The sequence below is a fragment of the Anopheles stephensi genome, chromosome 3, assembly GCF_013141755.1.
Source record: "Anopheles stephensi strain Indian chromosome 3, UCI_ANSTEP_V1.0, whole genome shotgun sequence".
NCBI classification, from domain to species: domain Eukaryota; kingdom Metazoa; phylum Arthropoda; class Insecta; order Diptera; family Culicidae; genus Anopheles; species Anopheles stephensi.
This window is the reverse complement of record NC_050203.1, coordinates 87,853,097-87,869,615: the sequence shown is the minus strand read 5'-3', so window position 1 is coordinate 87,869,615 and position 16,519 is coordinate 87,853,097. Positions and strand designations below refer to the sequence as shown.

General features: G+C 51.9%; 3 protein-coding genes and 1 long non-coding RNA gene across 4 annotated transcripts; 2 read left to right on the top strand and 2 right to left on the bottom strand.

The window, feature by feature from the left end:
- Positions 1–4,394: 4,394 nt before the first annotated feature.
- On the top strand, positions 4,395–4,930 carry LOC118514090. Its single transcript, XR_004906571.1, has 2 exons — positions 4,395–4,637; positions 4,745–4,930. It is a non-coding gene; the product is annotated as an uncharacterized LOC118514090 (long non-coding RNA).
- A 6,067-nt stretch (positions 4,931–10,997) lies between these two features.
- On the bottom strand, positions 10,998–12,261 carry LOC118514086. Its single transcript, XM_036060619.1, has 2 exons — positions 11,503–12,261; positions 10,998–11,238 (listed from the first exon to the last, which is right to left on the bottom strand). The coding sequence occupies exons 1-2, from the start codon at positions 11,990–11,992 to the stop codon at positions 11,033–11,035; spliced, it is 696 nt and encodes a 231-aa protein (XP_035916512.1). The 5' UTR covers positions 11,993–12,261; the 3' UTR covers positions 10,998–11,032.
- A 286-nt stretch (positions 12,262–12,547) lies between these two features.
- Positions 12,548–15,343, top strand: LOC118514078 (TBC1 domain family member 15). Its single transcript, XM_036060606.1, has 3 exons — positions 12,548–13,017; positions 13,160–14,086; positions 14,149–15,343. Exons 1-3 carry the CDS (start codon positions 12,991–12,993, stop codon positions 15,187–15,189), a joined length of 1,995 nt encoding a protein of 664 aa, XP_035916499.1. The 5' UTR covers positions 12,548–12,990; the 3' UTR covers positions 15,190–15,343.
- Positions 15,282–16,489, bottom strand: LOC118514085 (KRR1 small subunit processome component homolog). The gene has a single exon (XM_036060618.1). The coding sequence runs from the start codon at positions 16,399–16,401 to the stop codon at positions 15,352–15,354; it is 1,050 nt and encodes a 349-aa protein (XP_035916511.1). The 5' UTR covers positions 16,402–16,489; the 3' UTR covers positions 15,282–15,351.
- Between the last annotated feature and the right edge of the window lie 30 nt (positions 16,490–16,519).

The following is a 16,519-nucleotide window of genomic DNA, read 5'->3' as shown; positions in this document are numbered from 1 at the left end:
AGCGAATCATCTTCTTCCACCAGCGTTATCTGGCTGCATGTCTCACGACGATGCTGCACGAAGGGGATAGCGATGCGAAGTCTCTTCGTCCAGGCAACGACGATCATACGTAGATTAGATCCAGATCATCGCACTGGCCCGTTGGTTCGATGGCGATGGAAATCGTCGTGTCCGTGTGCATCTGCTTCTGCGTGTTCTAGCGCTGCCTCCTAGACCACGGTCGACCACGATCGAAGCGCAGCAGTCTGAACTGCTGAAACAATGGGAGAAAAGTGCGATCTTGGGGCCTTTTTTGCAGTGCAGTGCTGCTCATTATGCGCCGTTGGGTGCACGATGTCGCCACTCATTCAAACAGCGTTGTCGGAGTTTCGCTCCGTCTCGCCCGTAGCGCCCGCCCGTAATGGACGACCCCACAAACAATAAACAACGCCGGTGAGTAACATCGCGCCACCGAACGACTATATTATTTGGTGGGCAAATAAAGAAATATAGAGCCCGTTGCTGACCCATATGGGTGGTTCAAGGACCGCCACCACCGGGTTCAAAGCCTTCTCATCCCGGTCCCGAAGCCGGTCGGGAACGAGGCACACGGGGTTGTTTTAAGTCATCATGCTCGGCTTAATCAAACACGGCCCAAAGCGGACCGCTGCGACGAACCGCTCCGTGCAGGGCCCGATGCATTGAGAAGGCTTCATTTATTCGCTACCACCGGCGAAGAATGCAGAATATTTGAATGGTCCGAGGCTCCGGGGGCTCCGAGATCGAATGCGCACCGGGAATCGAAATGGACTGACCCTTTCGGTCAGGGCCAGCGAAGGATGTCACCACGATTTCGATATTTTCGATCCGGTGTAATTAGTGGGCTGTTTATTCATTCACTCCCACCACTCCCCCGGATGCTTCCCCCCGGACTCTACGCGTCCAGGCACGTCGTGCGGGTTAATTTAAATTTCGCCCAGAACACAGGGGCTGGCGGTGGCTGGTGAGGGTGGTGCACGAGGGCGAACCAACCATAACACTGCTCGACCCGTAAGGCCACGGCAATGCGCGAATTCGATGCGCGAGAGTCGTGTCCAGTTGCTCTAGCCGCACCTCCACCTAGGATGATCGCTTTCCGAGACGCGTTCGCTGCCTGCACGATATGGCTTTCCGCACTGGAATGGGTCTGGACTCCGAAAGGCAAACTAATCCCCGGGCTGGGAAGGTCGTGATGATTGGACCATTGAGCCATGAGGTTGGCTGGGTAATGATCGAACTGAAATTTCTTCCCCCCGTTGGAATAGTTTAATCGGAATCGGTTGAAGCTCTGCCTAGACTGCGGCTCTGGAACGAATCAACCCACGACAACGGTGACTGCGATGCTGGATGCTCAGGAACAAACCGTTGGAACGCAGTTGCTCGAGCTCCGTGAGACGATCGTCCGGAGTCGATCGAGGCTGGACGCGGGATGATCTTTCGCATAGCACACTAGTTGCGGTGGTCGTCGTCGTCGTCGTGGTCGTGCGGTGGCCAGCAGAAGACGAAGCAGGATGGCGGTTGGCGATGGAGACTGACAAGCCAAGGCAAGGTCAGATCGACAGATGGCGTTGGGCAGGAAGGATTCAGCGGACCGGACGAGTGCACTGTGGCTGTGGCCGTGGGTCTGTGCCAACATGAGAAATTGTGCTTGTTACCCACATTGACACCTCGCCACAGCCTGGAACGGTTTTTGCTGGTGGGTGGAAACATGCAGGAAAGCGTTTCGATTCGAACTATTGAACAATTGCTGTCGCCAAAAGTGGCCACGTCGGTTGGACACTGGCTGGTTGTTTGGTAACGGTACAGCCATTTTAATTACCAGCATTTCTGCAAAACATAGACCCGACCCGACTGACTGACTGATATGACCTTGTTGGGGGCGTTTCCTGGTTTCCTAACATCTAGTTCTAGTTCTAGCGCTTTCAACTAGACTTCAATCCAATCCAATATAAAATAGTGATATTCCTCCCTGATGCTTCTCCAGCTCGAAAAAGCTTGACATTGTTTGCATACTTCTTAGTATCGCTTTGTTTTGCATTTAGCATTTTTGTGCCCTTTTTCGAGTCGAAGAAGAACCTAGAATTATGCCACACAACTCAGCACAAAAGCAGTCTTTATGTAAATCAACCACCATGTGTGCAGCGGATTTATTAGCTCAGCCGTACTTGGTTGCCGGCAGCGCCCGGGTTGCTCCACGGCATATTCAGATGTTCAATCACAATTAGCATATCACGATGCGCTTCCGTGCAGATCGCTGCACGCAACGACCAACGATCGGGGCAGGTGTGCGTGTGTGTGTGTGTGTGTGTGTGTGAGGCCACCCTTTTGGCCCTAAGCGATGTGGGTAATCGAAATTTGGCAGCTAACGATAATGCGATGAGCGGATAAAAAGAGCCATAACATCGCCAATAATTGATGGAAGCCCAATAAACGCCCGCCAGCAACCGAAGTGAGCCATCGATCCGTCAAAACTACCGAGGCTCGGGATATCCTGGCTGCCCGTCGTGCCTGCCTTCTCTGATCCACTGACTCCGGACCCTCCGGCCGGGTAAGCTAATCGGAACCATTGATAGCTATTACAACTGTGTGGTGCGATCGTTGGTCGCTGCCCTTATCGCCACGAGCCGTCACTAAAACGTAATTTTCGGTAAATTTCCGACACTCGTGAACGCCGCGGCAATATGGGAAGACAAACACATTGGTCACGGTTCGGTGCTTCGGTGGGCTGCAACCAACGAACGAACGAGCAACAAAAAAAACGGAGCCCTGGCCAAGCTTTCCACCGTTCCTTCTGTGCGTTCCGAGCAAGTACAGCAAACAGTGTGTGCGCGTCCGTATCGATTGAATCGATTGATTGATCGCTCCAAACCCGCAAGCGAACGAACGGACGCGGATACTGGCCGGCCGCACGATGTTTATGTGTCGATAATGGGCAGCATGTGCATGGGCGACCGTTGAGGACAAATGCGAACGAGGCGAGAAGGAGAATGCGCAAGCGAGCAGGAATGGAAGGATTTTCGGCATGTCCCTGTGCCTGCGCCGAACCGGGCCGAAAGCGTAATCGAAGACGCACGCAAAAAGGCGACCAAAAACGGAAGCAATAAGCGGTAGCCGGTCACCATTATAAAACACCAGATAAAAGAATAAAACTGCCAAAGCGTGCACCCCAACATGCATGCAAACGAGGCAAGGGTGAAGGGGGGGGGGGGGGCGGCGAGGGAGGGGAAGAAGGTAGACATGGGTGGGGGAGGGGGAAGGGAGAAGATGACTCGCGATTTGGATGCAATCCGTAGGTCCGCAGCACCCGTCGCACACATCGCTTTTCGCATTTTCCATTTTCGGGAACTGAGCACTGAAAGCTGAGCCGAACGTTTGGATGGACAAGATGGACTTCACTGGGCGAGCATTCAACATCAACAAAAAACGGGTGAGCCAAATCAATTCGGCTGCATTTCGTCCACCCCCGGGACGATGCTGCATGATGACAGAGGACGATGCAAACAACGAAAATCGAACGGATCAGCTTCAGCTTGACTGCGCTGCGTCAGCGACAGTATTCGACTACAGCCCATAAACCGGGATAGCAGTGAGAGCATAATTGCCAAGATCACTAGATCGGTCGGTAAAAGGCTTCCCCAACACACCGTTTGAAACTCCCAACTCCACGACACATTTCAACGCGCGACGCAAAAAGCGAAAGACGGACATTCGCGCTTAATCTGTTCCTCGCAGTCCCAGGCGAGGACCTCGCAGTCGCGTGCGTGTGTGTGTGGCTTTGCGGCGTGTGAAGTGGCCACACACGCCCGCTGATGTGTGTTTGGACGTGCGGTGGGTTTTAGAGAATGTTTTAACACCTCGACCCGTCAGATAAGCGAGGCGGTCGATGAAATCGATCAATGCGGACGACGATCGCCGATCGGTCCCGGTGCAAGGCGCACCTCTCCACGCACCTCTGCATCATCGGCAGGCCGCCTCGAGCCTTTTGTGATGCTTCGCCGTAACGATCGCTTCGGCGAGATGGCGAACGAGCCAACTGCAATTTGCATAACGCATACGCCCCGCTACTGGTTGCTGGCTGTTCTGCCATTGTATTGTGCTGGTTGATCTGCGTCAAGCGTTTTGGTAATTCTAAGTGTCGTGTGTTCTTCTTCTGGTTGCGATAAGATGAACTGTTAGTTAATGCTTCTGTTCGTTCGGTTTTTGTCGGGACTGGATGATTCGCTCCTGGTCGCTGTGATATTGCACGTGGAAGAGATTGAAAGTTTTATCACACTTCAAGGATCGTTAGGCTGGCGTTCGACCCTTGAAACGAGGTCACCGCTAATGCCGGATCGTGAAGCAGCGGTTCATAATCAGAGGGTAATTTGGTGCTCTTAAAAACGAATCAAGCCGCTCCACTCCGTAGGCTTCGTTTACGAGGCTTCGGGCTAATCTGGCCTGCTTCAAGCTTCAACGATCTCCGGCCGATCGATGGGATCATAATGAGATCACTAGCGGCTGAATCTACATTCCACCAAACTGCTTGCTGCCGGAGGGTCAGGACTCCAGAAGAGGTTTCGCCTGCTGCTTACAAGCTCCGAACTAGTCAGCGAACTGCAGCAGAGTACAAAGTACACGAGGTGTGTGTTTTCGCTGGACAAACAAACTCACCTCGATGCCCATCGGCTGGGTGAAGGATTTCCTACCCGATCGAAAAATATAATCATCAAAATCCGCCAAATTGCAGTTGCGTGCCACGCCCGGTCTCTGTTTTGGCATCGAAATTGGTGTCTCGCTTCGAGGACACCGCCGTCCCGTGCCAGGTGATATCACACGAGCATGACTCGATTGAGAACTCCCACGTTTCCAGGAGGACTACGTTCGTCAAGGTGATTGTAATTAAATAAATCAGCCCCGCGCGGCACACAAGCGACCCCAAACAGCTCCCATTTGCGAAAGAACCAAATCTCGGATGACACGAAATGTCATCACGGTGCCTGATGCCACTATTAGGCCCGGACGCGAAAACCGCACCATTACACGTGTAATTTCGGAGGATTGCGTTCTAGCGGTCCGGCGGCGGCGGCTATCATTATCATTTTTGGCTGCCGGAATGTCGGTGGTGCGCTCATTAGGAACGAACTCACCCACCGGGAACCGTGATTTGAGCTTGCCGTGTCGTTTCGTTTCGTTTGCCAAATTATGGTTTTGTGTGAAACTCAATCAAGATTATCATGTTGCCTCGGGGTGGTTCTTATTTCTTCCCCACTGCCGATCTCCCCTGCCCGCTCTCGAGCCCCCCTTGAAGATCGCAGCCCATTTCCGGCAGTAAGCTGTGCCAAGGGGAAATAAATAAACATGCGACCGAAATGGTAGCCGCGTTTTGACACATTTTTTCTTCTTTCTCCGGACCGAGCTTTACAACAGGAAGAACGACCGCAACCCGCAAAACAAAAGACTCCGGAGATCGGTTGAGATGCGAGGAGGCAACTTATCGCGGTGCAATAAACAATTCCTAACGAAAGGAACCGCGAACCAGCAACAAACGGCGACCGATTCGCACCGGGTAATTACCGGCCTTCGATCTCAAACATCATATTTTGAATGATCGAATACTCGTTGAAAAGTATCCGTTCGACGGTGCTTCTCGCACTCAATTGCAGTTCGATATTTGATTTTAAAAACCTCCTCCAGTTACACATTTTGATTGTTTGGCTCGGTTCGTCGATGGTTGGTCGTTGTGTCTCTCGGCTCTCGGATGGCGTGTTGCGTGTCGAACAGAATTTCCCTCCGGAGATGAAAACCATCCATCGTCTGCAGAAAGCAACCGAGCCCGTGTGTATGTGTGTATGCAAACTGGTTCCATCGCTTCTAGACACCGTCGTTACGCCCGCCGGCTAGGAATTGATTTTAGTTTTGAATTCCCGCCAAACGATCGGACGAACTGTTGTCATCGGCCGCTCGGGAGTAAATTGGAGGGCCTTTGTATGTTGCATATCGCAAACACCCAAAGCCCCAAAAGTTGAACTTGAACCTGGAGGAATTTAGTGACAAGTCAAGGAAATGGACAACGCTCCAGTCTGTACCTATCTCATAAATGTAGCTCCAATTTTCCGCTTCCCATCTTCGATCCGAACATCATCTGCCTTTTTCTTCCCGCTCACTCTCCCGGTCGTCCTCCAAACCTCCACCGCCCATTACCGGGCTGTGTCATTTCCCTGTGGCTCGTGCAGCTCGGCACCAATGGCACCAATGGCGATGCGATGATTAATATCCCGTCGAAACGCCTCGGATGACTCGGACGCTGGATAACGAAAGCGTGTGAATAGCGCCATAAAACTGTCCGATTGCGGTCGTGAGTTCCTGCCTGGAATGTCTTCTCCGGGCTACGGGAGGGCGGCGAACCAGATGGCGGGACCATTTTCGGGGGACGAGATTCGACCGCTGATGGCAAGTTCTGGTGCGCCCTATCTCTGTGTTCGCTCTCTATGCCCGTCTTTTCTAGGATCAATTTTGCTCCCGATCTCGCGCGTCCTCTCACGTGTGTGTGTGTGTTGAAATGCGTGCAAAGTCACCAGCATGTGAGATCTGGGTCTACGCAAAATGTCGATCGCGATCATAAAACCGACGGCCATCCGTCGGACGATCACCATCGGGCGAATGAGTGCGGCCTCCCAATCGAATAGACTGGCTTCAAATCACGGGCGAAAGACCCAGTACGAGTGCGTGATAGAGCGATGATGATGATGATGATGCTTGGCCAGGAAGCCATCGAACGGTGCACAAGGGACCAGACGACCACGAACGAAGAGGAACGGAAAATGCCAGGCATTATGGTGGAGTATTATCTTTTATTGCTGCCGCAAACTGCCGTACTGCCTTGGCGGAACTGTCGCTACGGAACCCGATCGATGCGATTCGTCGCACAGCCGCAACCCGACGGATGAGACTGATCGACGGCCTAGACTGCGGTTCGTCGCTTCACGCGTCGGTTCAATCGCTGGATTGTTGCCCGATTCCTGTTGCTACCGAGCCGATGCGCGGACACATGCGAACGCAACTGCTCGCATCCAATAAACCCGGTACCCACAAACAAATTTCACACTTGTGTTCTAAAATCTTTCACCCCACCGCATCATCCCGCCCCTCTTCCTCTCTCTCTCACTCTCTCTCTTTCACCCGGATTGAAGGAAAATGGATGGAAATTGTGTAGGTTCATCGATCGTTTTGTGGACCCTCCTCGGCTCGGCTAGGCCGGGATCGATTTGAGGCAGAGTCCACGTCGGATCGCGAGATACTTCCTAGCCCTCACAAAGTGAGAAGCGAACATTGAGGCTTCCCATGCTCGAGGAGAAGGCCCAAACTTCCAAAGCTACAATTCATTGCCGTCCATCCATCCATCCATCCATCCATCCATCCATCTATAGTTACGTCTTTTCAACGCGACCTAGCGCTTTAATTCTCCTGTGTGCCGGGCTCGTCTTCGGGAAGGTGTTTTCCCGACCATGACGCTCCTGCTGGACGCGTCCCACATGGTACGAGCTGCCCGTATCCGTTGGGCAGTCTTGGGCCGATACTCGCCGCTCGACAGCTCCGAACTAATCTCGAATGCAAACCACCACCCAACGGCCGCCTGCCATTGGATCACACAGCTCGCTACATCATTATACCGATGGGAAGGAAAATCACGACTCACTCCCTCTATATATCGGACCGACGGATGGAGAGGGGTGAGAGCGAGCAGAAAAGGGAAGGAAAGGAACAGAACGGGCTCAAGTCGAGGACCGACGCGCCCTGCCTATGCCGATGACTGACTGATACCATTTCTTAATCATTTTCTAGCCAGTTCCAGTTTGCCCAGGGTTGGTGTGGGCTTTGCGCGCGTTTCGCTATCACGATCATCGGATCCATCTTGTTGGCAGAAGAACCACGAGGAGATAGTACCAACGGCACCGCATCTAGCAATCCCTTGTTGCGGCTCGAATGATAAAGGCGGCAGTGTGTTGCCTAGGTTGCGATCAATTTTCGGACAGGCGCACTGACGCCGCCTGCTGCAATTAAAAGCTTGGTACAGTAATTTGAATACATTCCGTGGTGACTGCTGTGACTTCAAAAATTGTCATTGTCGCAGAACCCAGCGTAATGTCCAACAAATCGGCGATCCGATCGATCCGGCGGATGGAGCAAGAGGATGCCAGGGTACGCGGTACGAAAACATAATGAAGAACGAAAGCGTCGAACATAATACAATGTGGGAGCAGGCAGAGGGCAGAAAAAGAAGCAAACCAAAACAAGACAGAAACAAAATGAAAATAAAACAGAGTTCCAAAGAAAGACAAACCTCGTTCGGAAACTCAATCCCACTCGGAACGGCAAGGGCAGGAAGGCAGGAAGAATCCACCAACAGATTATGCGCAAAAACGTGAGGGCGATATGTTGGGCGGGGAGGCCGGGGGGGGGGGGGGAAGGAGAGAGTTGCAGCCGACCGATGCACACACAATGTCGATCAAATGCAATCCGCGCCTGTGTAATGCTAACCCCTCGCGATCGCATTGTGCTCTTCCTGGACGAGCAACTCCATGCAGCAGCAGGACCTGTACGGCCGACCATGGCCTTCGCGCGAACGACGGAACGAGGCGCAGAGAGAAGAACAACCAATCGACAAGCGCGCAACCCGTCCCGGATCCTCCTCCTCCTCCTCCTTCTTCTTCTTGTCTTCCCCCTACCCCTTGCTTCACTCCTGCCTTCCATCGATCTCGACAGCTCCAACGATGGCGACCGACGAGGACTCGCTGGCCTGCCGTTGCCCAGCGCGCGCAGTTGGCGAAGGAGCTGCTGGACCGTCCCGATATTTTGTGGCAAGAAGATGAAAAAGTAATTCTGTATGTTATTGAATTCGACATATTAATGTGATAACAAAAATTTATACCATTCGGAACATAACGAGAAATGTCGGCTGAATCCCCGTGCAGCGGCTGGGTTGGGGCTGGTTGGGACGGTTCTGAGGTTTTGCTCGGGCGCTCAGGCCCGCCCGACCTAACCGAGGGACTGGTCTCGCGCGAAACAAGCGCAACGAGCAAGAGGCGAGCAAGATCGAAGCTAAAAATGCACCACTCACACACAGGAGTACCCCGATCGCCTTCTCTGGATCAACGGACGGCTTCGACGGCTCCAAGCGGAGCGCATGGGGTGGGGTGGAGGGCGCGACGAAAGGATAGTGATGGAAAACACTGTGTATAATAATAAGGAAATTAATAACATCAGCAATATCAACCGAGCGGTCCGTCGAGAGCAGAGCAGCAAGGGAACAATCCTGCCACACAGAGTCCTGTTGGACCTGTGGAGTTGCTCCTACGGCGCGAGAGATGGAATGGATGGGATGGGGAAGGGGACCCACAGGCACACACACGTTCACAAGCGAATGCATCGCGGCAATGCGCAGTGCAATGAATTGCTGTTAGATATTTGGGATCGCTGGGAGTTTCTTGTTCGCCCCTCGAGTTGTGCATCCGATGCATCCTTTTTGTCGCGCCGTGTGGAGCTGCGCAGCTCCATAAATAGGTGCACCCGAATTTCGAGACAAACGCGCGCCCGAGGACCTGCCGGAGAAGGAACGGAATGCGATCGAAGCACAACGGCTCTCTACATACTCTGCCGACCCATCCAACTGAGCAGGCCAAAATGACATTGAGCGAGCCTGCTCTAGTTTGCTTATCCGACTTGCTGTGTGACTCAAATAGCTGTGATGAACTGTAGATAGAACACGCTCGCCAAGGCACCGAGAAACGTTGGAAATGATAGGAGAAAAAATAAAACAAGCAAACAATTTAACACTTCCAATCGTCACCACTCCAAATATTCCACACCGAGCCCGATTCCGCGCCATCCCCCGCCTTCCCTCAACGCTCGCTTTATCACCGGTTCGAGTATTTCTCGTGTGTCTTTTTTGCGGATTCCTACAGAACCACCTCGCTTGGGGCTGTGCAATTGACCCGCTTCAATCGCAGCGAGCGACCAAAATTGACGCCAAACAGTGTGCGAAGGGTGAAACCGGAAAGAATGTTTGTCGAAACAGGGAGGAATCCGGTCCCAGTGAAGGACGGGGAGGGGAATGCCGCTACACCACCTCAAGCCCCCCCTCGGTCTCGGAATTGGAACTGGAGAACGGAGGTACAGATTAAAGGAAATGGAATGTGTGTCTTGTAGAACGCACGAGCTTCAGCAGAACGGATGAGCGATATACGCACTCCAGATCCAGTCCGCCGTCACTTGTTCCTGCGTAGCATTAAAAGATTAAGCGACTATCCTGCTCGGCCGGGTTCCCCTATCTCCCCCCCCCCCCCCCCCCCCCCATGGTCCATACTCAAGCAACGCAGAAGTCAAATTTAATTTTCAATCAACCATCAACATACATACACACACACACAAACGCTGTTCACGCCGGTGGGCAGAAACAATCAATTTACATCCCCCAGGTTCTTCGGAGGGTGCGCATTGGCGGGTGTCTGCATACACCGTGGCATAAGGAGAACGGGCCCGGGTCCGGTTCGTGTTCAAGAAATCACCCATCTATCAGCAATCCGTCCCGAAAAGCCGGCCAGCAAAAAGTGAAACCATTTTGGCTGGCATTATCAGCGGGCCATCTCGCCGCGACTGCGCGTAACGCAGGGCCGTCAAGATTCGAAGGTGTCGAAAACGTGGGGCAGCCCAAATATGAGCCGCACTTAATCTCCATTCAAAACCGAAACCGAAGCAGAGCACGCGGAAAGGCAACCGATACACGTCCATCGGCTTAACGGTGGCAAGTGATCTGATTTTAATGATCCTCCAGATCCGGGGATCGCCATCACCCGTCGGTCGTGCGCAAACACACGGTTACGTAACGTTCGTCCAGTTGCGGACCCAGGTCAGGACAACACCGTCAGCCCGTCGCGTCATATCGTGGGAGAAGAAACGACGACGCCACGGCGAAACGGCGAACACTCGAAAAAAAAGGAAGGTGCTTTAAGCGGTATTAATTTATTCATAAATCTAATTAATGAACACTTTCATTTTTCAGTCGCCGATGCTCGAGCCGGTGTCGCGCGGACACCTCCATGAACGCGAGGAACTCCTCGTCAAGCTCTTCCTCCTGCTCCTCCTCCTCCTCCTCCTGCGGTAGCGACGGTTCTTCTCGCTCCGTGGCGGAGGTTCGTCGCTGGCACTGTCGTTGAAGTTGTTCATGTTGAGATCCTTCGATTGCTGCAAAGAGAAAAAAGTGGGAACAGGATTGGGTGCCAATCCACACATCACAGTCGAGTTTTTGGGTTAAAATGAAATTTCCTTTCATTTCGTTTTCTTCCCCCTTCACCCACAAGCGCGTTAATGTCTTTGTCGATTTACTGGCAAGATTTAAAGCTTTTTCTTTTACAAGCGCCACAGAAAGCATAACGCCGTGCATTGCAGCCAATACTTTTACTCTTTCATAGCGTTATCAATTGAACACCTTTCGCCGAGCTTGCTTACCGTCAAATTCGTCAGCACTCATTTCGTCCTCTGTATCGCCGTACGGATCGTCCGCATAGGCGTAATCGTCGTCGGAATCCATAGTCTCGGCATTCGCGGAGGGCCGTGGCGTCAGCATTACTCGCTTCAAACGAACATTTTCTGCTTTCAGCTGTTGAGCACACTGCTTCCAGTAGTTCAACTGATGCTTGCCGTGCCATTTCACTATCCGTTGATACGTTCGAACCCACACGTTCTGTGCGTGCTTCAAGCGGACCTCGTTGCACGGTTCGGCACCTGTCGCGTACGGTTGCGGCGCGTGATGAGCTCTGTTCCGCTGATACGGTTCTGTGGCGTAATGGATTCCTGCCTCTTTGAAGCTGCAGAAACGTTTCATCGTCCGTGCATTCTTCTTCCTTTTGTACTTCCGCTTGTTACGTGTGCGTAACAACTTTTCACGCGCCTTACCGACGGGCAAGCTTTTACATTCAATCTCCGACATTCGTTTCATGGTGTGGATGTGTCCCAGTCAGGTTTCGGGACTGATTGAATCGAAACAATGCTACTATATTCCGTCACAAACGAGCTAAACTACCATCATTCTTTGCAAGATAAGGAAGTTTATCACACCACAAATATTGTTCACGCGTATTACTTTTTCATAGCTTTGTCAGGGTGAAATGGATGGGAAATAAACGTTTTTCTCACATTTCGTTTGTGTTCATCACACGGAATGCAGAGCATTGAATAACAAATTGTTTACATCGCTGACAGTCGGAAGGTGCCCTGTGGTTGTTTCTCAGTGGAGAAATCAGGAATCAGAGGGCTTGAAATATTTCATGGTTTGCGATTTACATATAATTTTCACCCGGTGTGTTGCAATGGCAAGGTCTATTTTTATTCATTTATCGATTGGCCTCTTCATATATCCACCTCATTGTATCGAAATCATGATTATTTCTTGAAGCAAAGGTAAATTTTATCAATTAATTTCTATTCTTTTCGCTCGCGCCGTATTGCACCTCGCTCGCTGATTTGTTTTTGTATTGCGCACAACTGTCAAAAGTGTTGTCAGTGTGCTGTGGACGTTGTTCATGTGTTGTTCGTGGAATGTTGTGACGGCAGGAAGAGACACAAAAGAAAAAAAAAACACACACACACACAGATTCCCCTATTGTTTTTTATTGTTGCGCATAAAAGCGAGTCAGCGTTTTGCGTTCATTTTTAGACGAGCGTTTTGTCAAAATGTACGTTTGAGGGTGCGAAATAAACAGTGCGTTGTGCAACGATTGTCGCAAAACATAACTGCTGATGCAGTTCCCAGTCGCTGCTCGTTATTCTCCGACGGTGGAGTTAACACGTAGTGCGAGTGACTAAACGAGGTATCTTCCGAGGGAGGAAAAAACAAAACCTGCTCGCATCAGGTGTCGTCATCAGCGATCTAACAGTGCGGACAACGAACCACATCGAACAACTCCCTTCCCCGTCACAACAGGACAACGAAGAATCATGGATGCGAACGAGAGTGGCATCGAGGTAAGTAAGCGACTGTTCGTGGGTCATCGCATGGGTGTCCTTCGAAAGTGACGGTAATTTTCACTTTCTGGTGCAAATGATTCAAACGCTTCGTTTTTTTTTTGGCTTTGGCTGCACACGACGACATTGCTGCTGCGTACAGGAAAAATTCATCCAAAACGGCGTGTTGCTAAAGCAGGCCAACGCATCGTACATTGCGGCGCTAAACTCGGAAGGCATCCTTACGTTTGGCCAGTGCATTAAGACGAATCTGCACGTGTTCGAGTGGAAGCCCGAAACCTGCGACATCACCGATTCCGAGAGCCTCGAAAGCGGCTGGTCTTTGGTGGATCCGATTTCTCGGCAACCGTCACCACAGCAACCACAGCAACCTGCTTCGATAGCATGCATGCCAGTGCGGGCAACCAGTGAGGAACCGCCGGCCACGACAGGTGCCACAACGAAAGCGAAACTGTCCATCCGCGTGTTTCTGCGCGAACTGAAGGGTCTCGAAACGTATAGGGACGAACTGCGCTTTTACAACCACGACCACACGGTGCACAGCGTGTATCTGTTCCGGCAAACATCGACCAGTGTACTGCTCCAGCTACTGGAACGGTTCCGTTGCGTGCGGAAGAGCACACACCGGAAGAACTTCTATCGATGTATCGACGACCCGGATCAGGATAAGCTACAGAAATCGTTTTCCGAGCTCAACATTGCCGACATACGGGCCCGTCCTCGGCCACGACCGTACATGGACATGCTGTCGAAGTGGGCCAATGTGCAGCAAATCCTTCCCATTCATCGGCCAGTCTCGCAAAGTGCAATTCCCGGTGAGCTACGGTTGAGCAACTTGAATGCCAGCGTCGAAGCAGATGCTGCGAATCGACAGTCTTCGGCAGACCAACAGCAAGCTCACCCGGCTGCTGTCAATGGTGAGAAGGAACAAACGGAATCCAAGAAGCTTGCCCCACGTCCTGCGGTACATCGTGGATTGCCACTGGACGCTGGAACCTGGGAGGACGTAAAGTGCCCGAATGGATCCATTTCTGATCCGGAACGCGTCAAGGAGATTATTTTCCGTGGAGTAAGTAAAACTAGGTCAGCTGCCTTTCACGTGCGTAATACTTCGTATTTCCCCTTTTCCAGGGCATCAAGCAAGACATACGAGCGGAAGTGTGGAAATATCTGCTCGGACTGGACGTCTGGGAGCACACGGCCCAGCAGCGAGATGAGCGAAGGGCTCACAAAACGCAGGAATACTTTCAGATGAAGTTCCAGTGGCTCACGATGACCGCAACGCAGGAGCACAACTTTACCGGCTACCGAGAGCGCAAGTGCCAGATCGAGAAGGACGTGAAGCGAACGGATCGAACGTACGAATTTTTCGCCGGCGACGATAATCCAAATCTCGCCAAGCTGCAGGACATCCTCATGACGTACGTCATGTACAACTTCGACCTGGGCTACGTCCAGGGGATGAGCGATTTGCTCGCCCCGATCCTCAGCCTGGTGCAGAACGAGGCGGAAAGCTTCTGGTGCTTCGTCGGCTTCATGCACAAAGTGTTTGCCAACTTCGACATCGATCAGAAAGGCATGAAGCAGCAGCTGGAGCATTTGCGCGTGCTGCTGTCGTTCGTGAATGAGCGGCTGTTCAATTATATGCGCGAAAACCAGTCGGAAAACATGTACTTTTGTTTCCGCTGGCTGCTCGTCTGGTTTAAGCGCGAGTTTTCCAACGCGGACATTATGCAGCTGTGGGAGGTGCTGTGGACCGGGCTGCCCTGTCCAAACTTTCATCTATTTGTGTGCGTTGCCATACTGGACCAGGAGATGGACGTGTTTATCGATGGGCAGTTCAGCTTCACCGAGATTCTGAAGCACGTGAACGAACTGTCGGGCAATTTGAATCTGGCGGCCGTGCTCGAACAGGCCGAAAGCATCTATCTGCAGCTGAAGCAGACACTGGAAGCATCGCCCAAAGAGTCGTACCATGAGCTGAGGAAGATCATCGGCGAACAGCTGAGCTCGAGCGATGGCAGTGGAACGACGGGTAACACGGACGAGGACGAGGACGACGACGATAGCTGCATGTCGATCGTGAACGAGCGCTCGCCAGAGGAGAAGGAAATTCTTCAACGAAAGCTGGACGAGGCGTGCGATCTTTCGCTAAGTTACATGTTTTTCTAAGCCGTAGGGTAGTGTGGCATGGGTTGATGGGATCGAATGGGAACCGAAACGACAACACCACAGAAACACAACACACACACACACAAACACAATTTTGTAGCCATGAGAAGAATGTACAGTAAACTGGTTTATTCACTTTTTGTTACTTTGCTAAGCGCGCTCTCATTTCGATTTTGTCGCCCGCTTGTTGGCCTTGGCAATTTTGCTTTTCAACGATTTTACGTCCAGCTTCTCGGATATGCTCTGTCCACTCTTCGACCGTTTGCTCGGTTCTTCCGGTGCGACAAAGTCCTGCTCGCGACGCTGCTTCTGCACGGCCACATTCCGCTTCTCCTTGTCCACCTCCTCCTGCCGCTTCTTGGACCGCTTCTGCTCATCGGTAAGGAAGTATTCGCCGGAAGCCAGCTGTTTGTCGATCTTGCTTTCCTGCATCGGTGGCGGGAACGGTGTGTATTCCTTCTTCTTCTTGACCACCTTCGGTTTGTTCCGCTTGGAGGTGTTCTTCGCCTGGAAGCGCGGCAGGAACCGTTCCCAGTTTTCCTCGCGCAGATTCTCATCCTTCATCAGCTCGCGCTTTATCATGAGCGCTTTGATGTTGTAGATCGGATGGATGTTTTTCATCGTTTCTTCTACCACCTTGCGGACACACTGCAGGCCCTTGTAGGGGCCGATCGCCGACACGGTGGCCCCTTGCACCAGCACGTAGCAGTTCGTGAGCAGTTCGAGCGATTTCAACGTGCAGCCGTTCGGTCCAATGAGTCGACTGCGACGCTTGACAAACTTTTCCTTGTTGCGTACGAGGTTTTTAATTTTAATGATATCGCAGCTAATCTCGTCCTCCAGTACTTTGACCGCCTGTTCAAACGGTACGGACCGGGACAGCAGTTTGATGAGGTCGCGCGATTTTACGATGATGAACGGGTCCCACGTTTTGCGCGTGGTCCGTACGGTCATGTTGCCCAGGATCAGGTCCAGCTCGGCCTTAACGTTGTGTGTATTCAGCGCCTTCACGACCAGCGGCCAACATTCTTTGATGTACTTCTCTCGGTACTTTGGAAACAGGCAGGAAAACGAGCTCTCCTCCACGAGACCGTTCGGGTTGTCTTCTGGTTTGAATTCGGGAATTTTCATCAGCCACGCATTTTCCACCGGACCGTTGAAATGCTCGATGCCTTTCTCCACATCGCCGGTATCGGATTCGGAATCACTCATCGTTTTTGTTTGCTAAAACTCCACAAAAATTGCTCGCCCAAACACGCGAAACACAACAAAACGTGTTGAACTCTGCGTCGATATTTTGACATTTCGTTTATTGTTGATTTTGGCACGG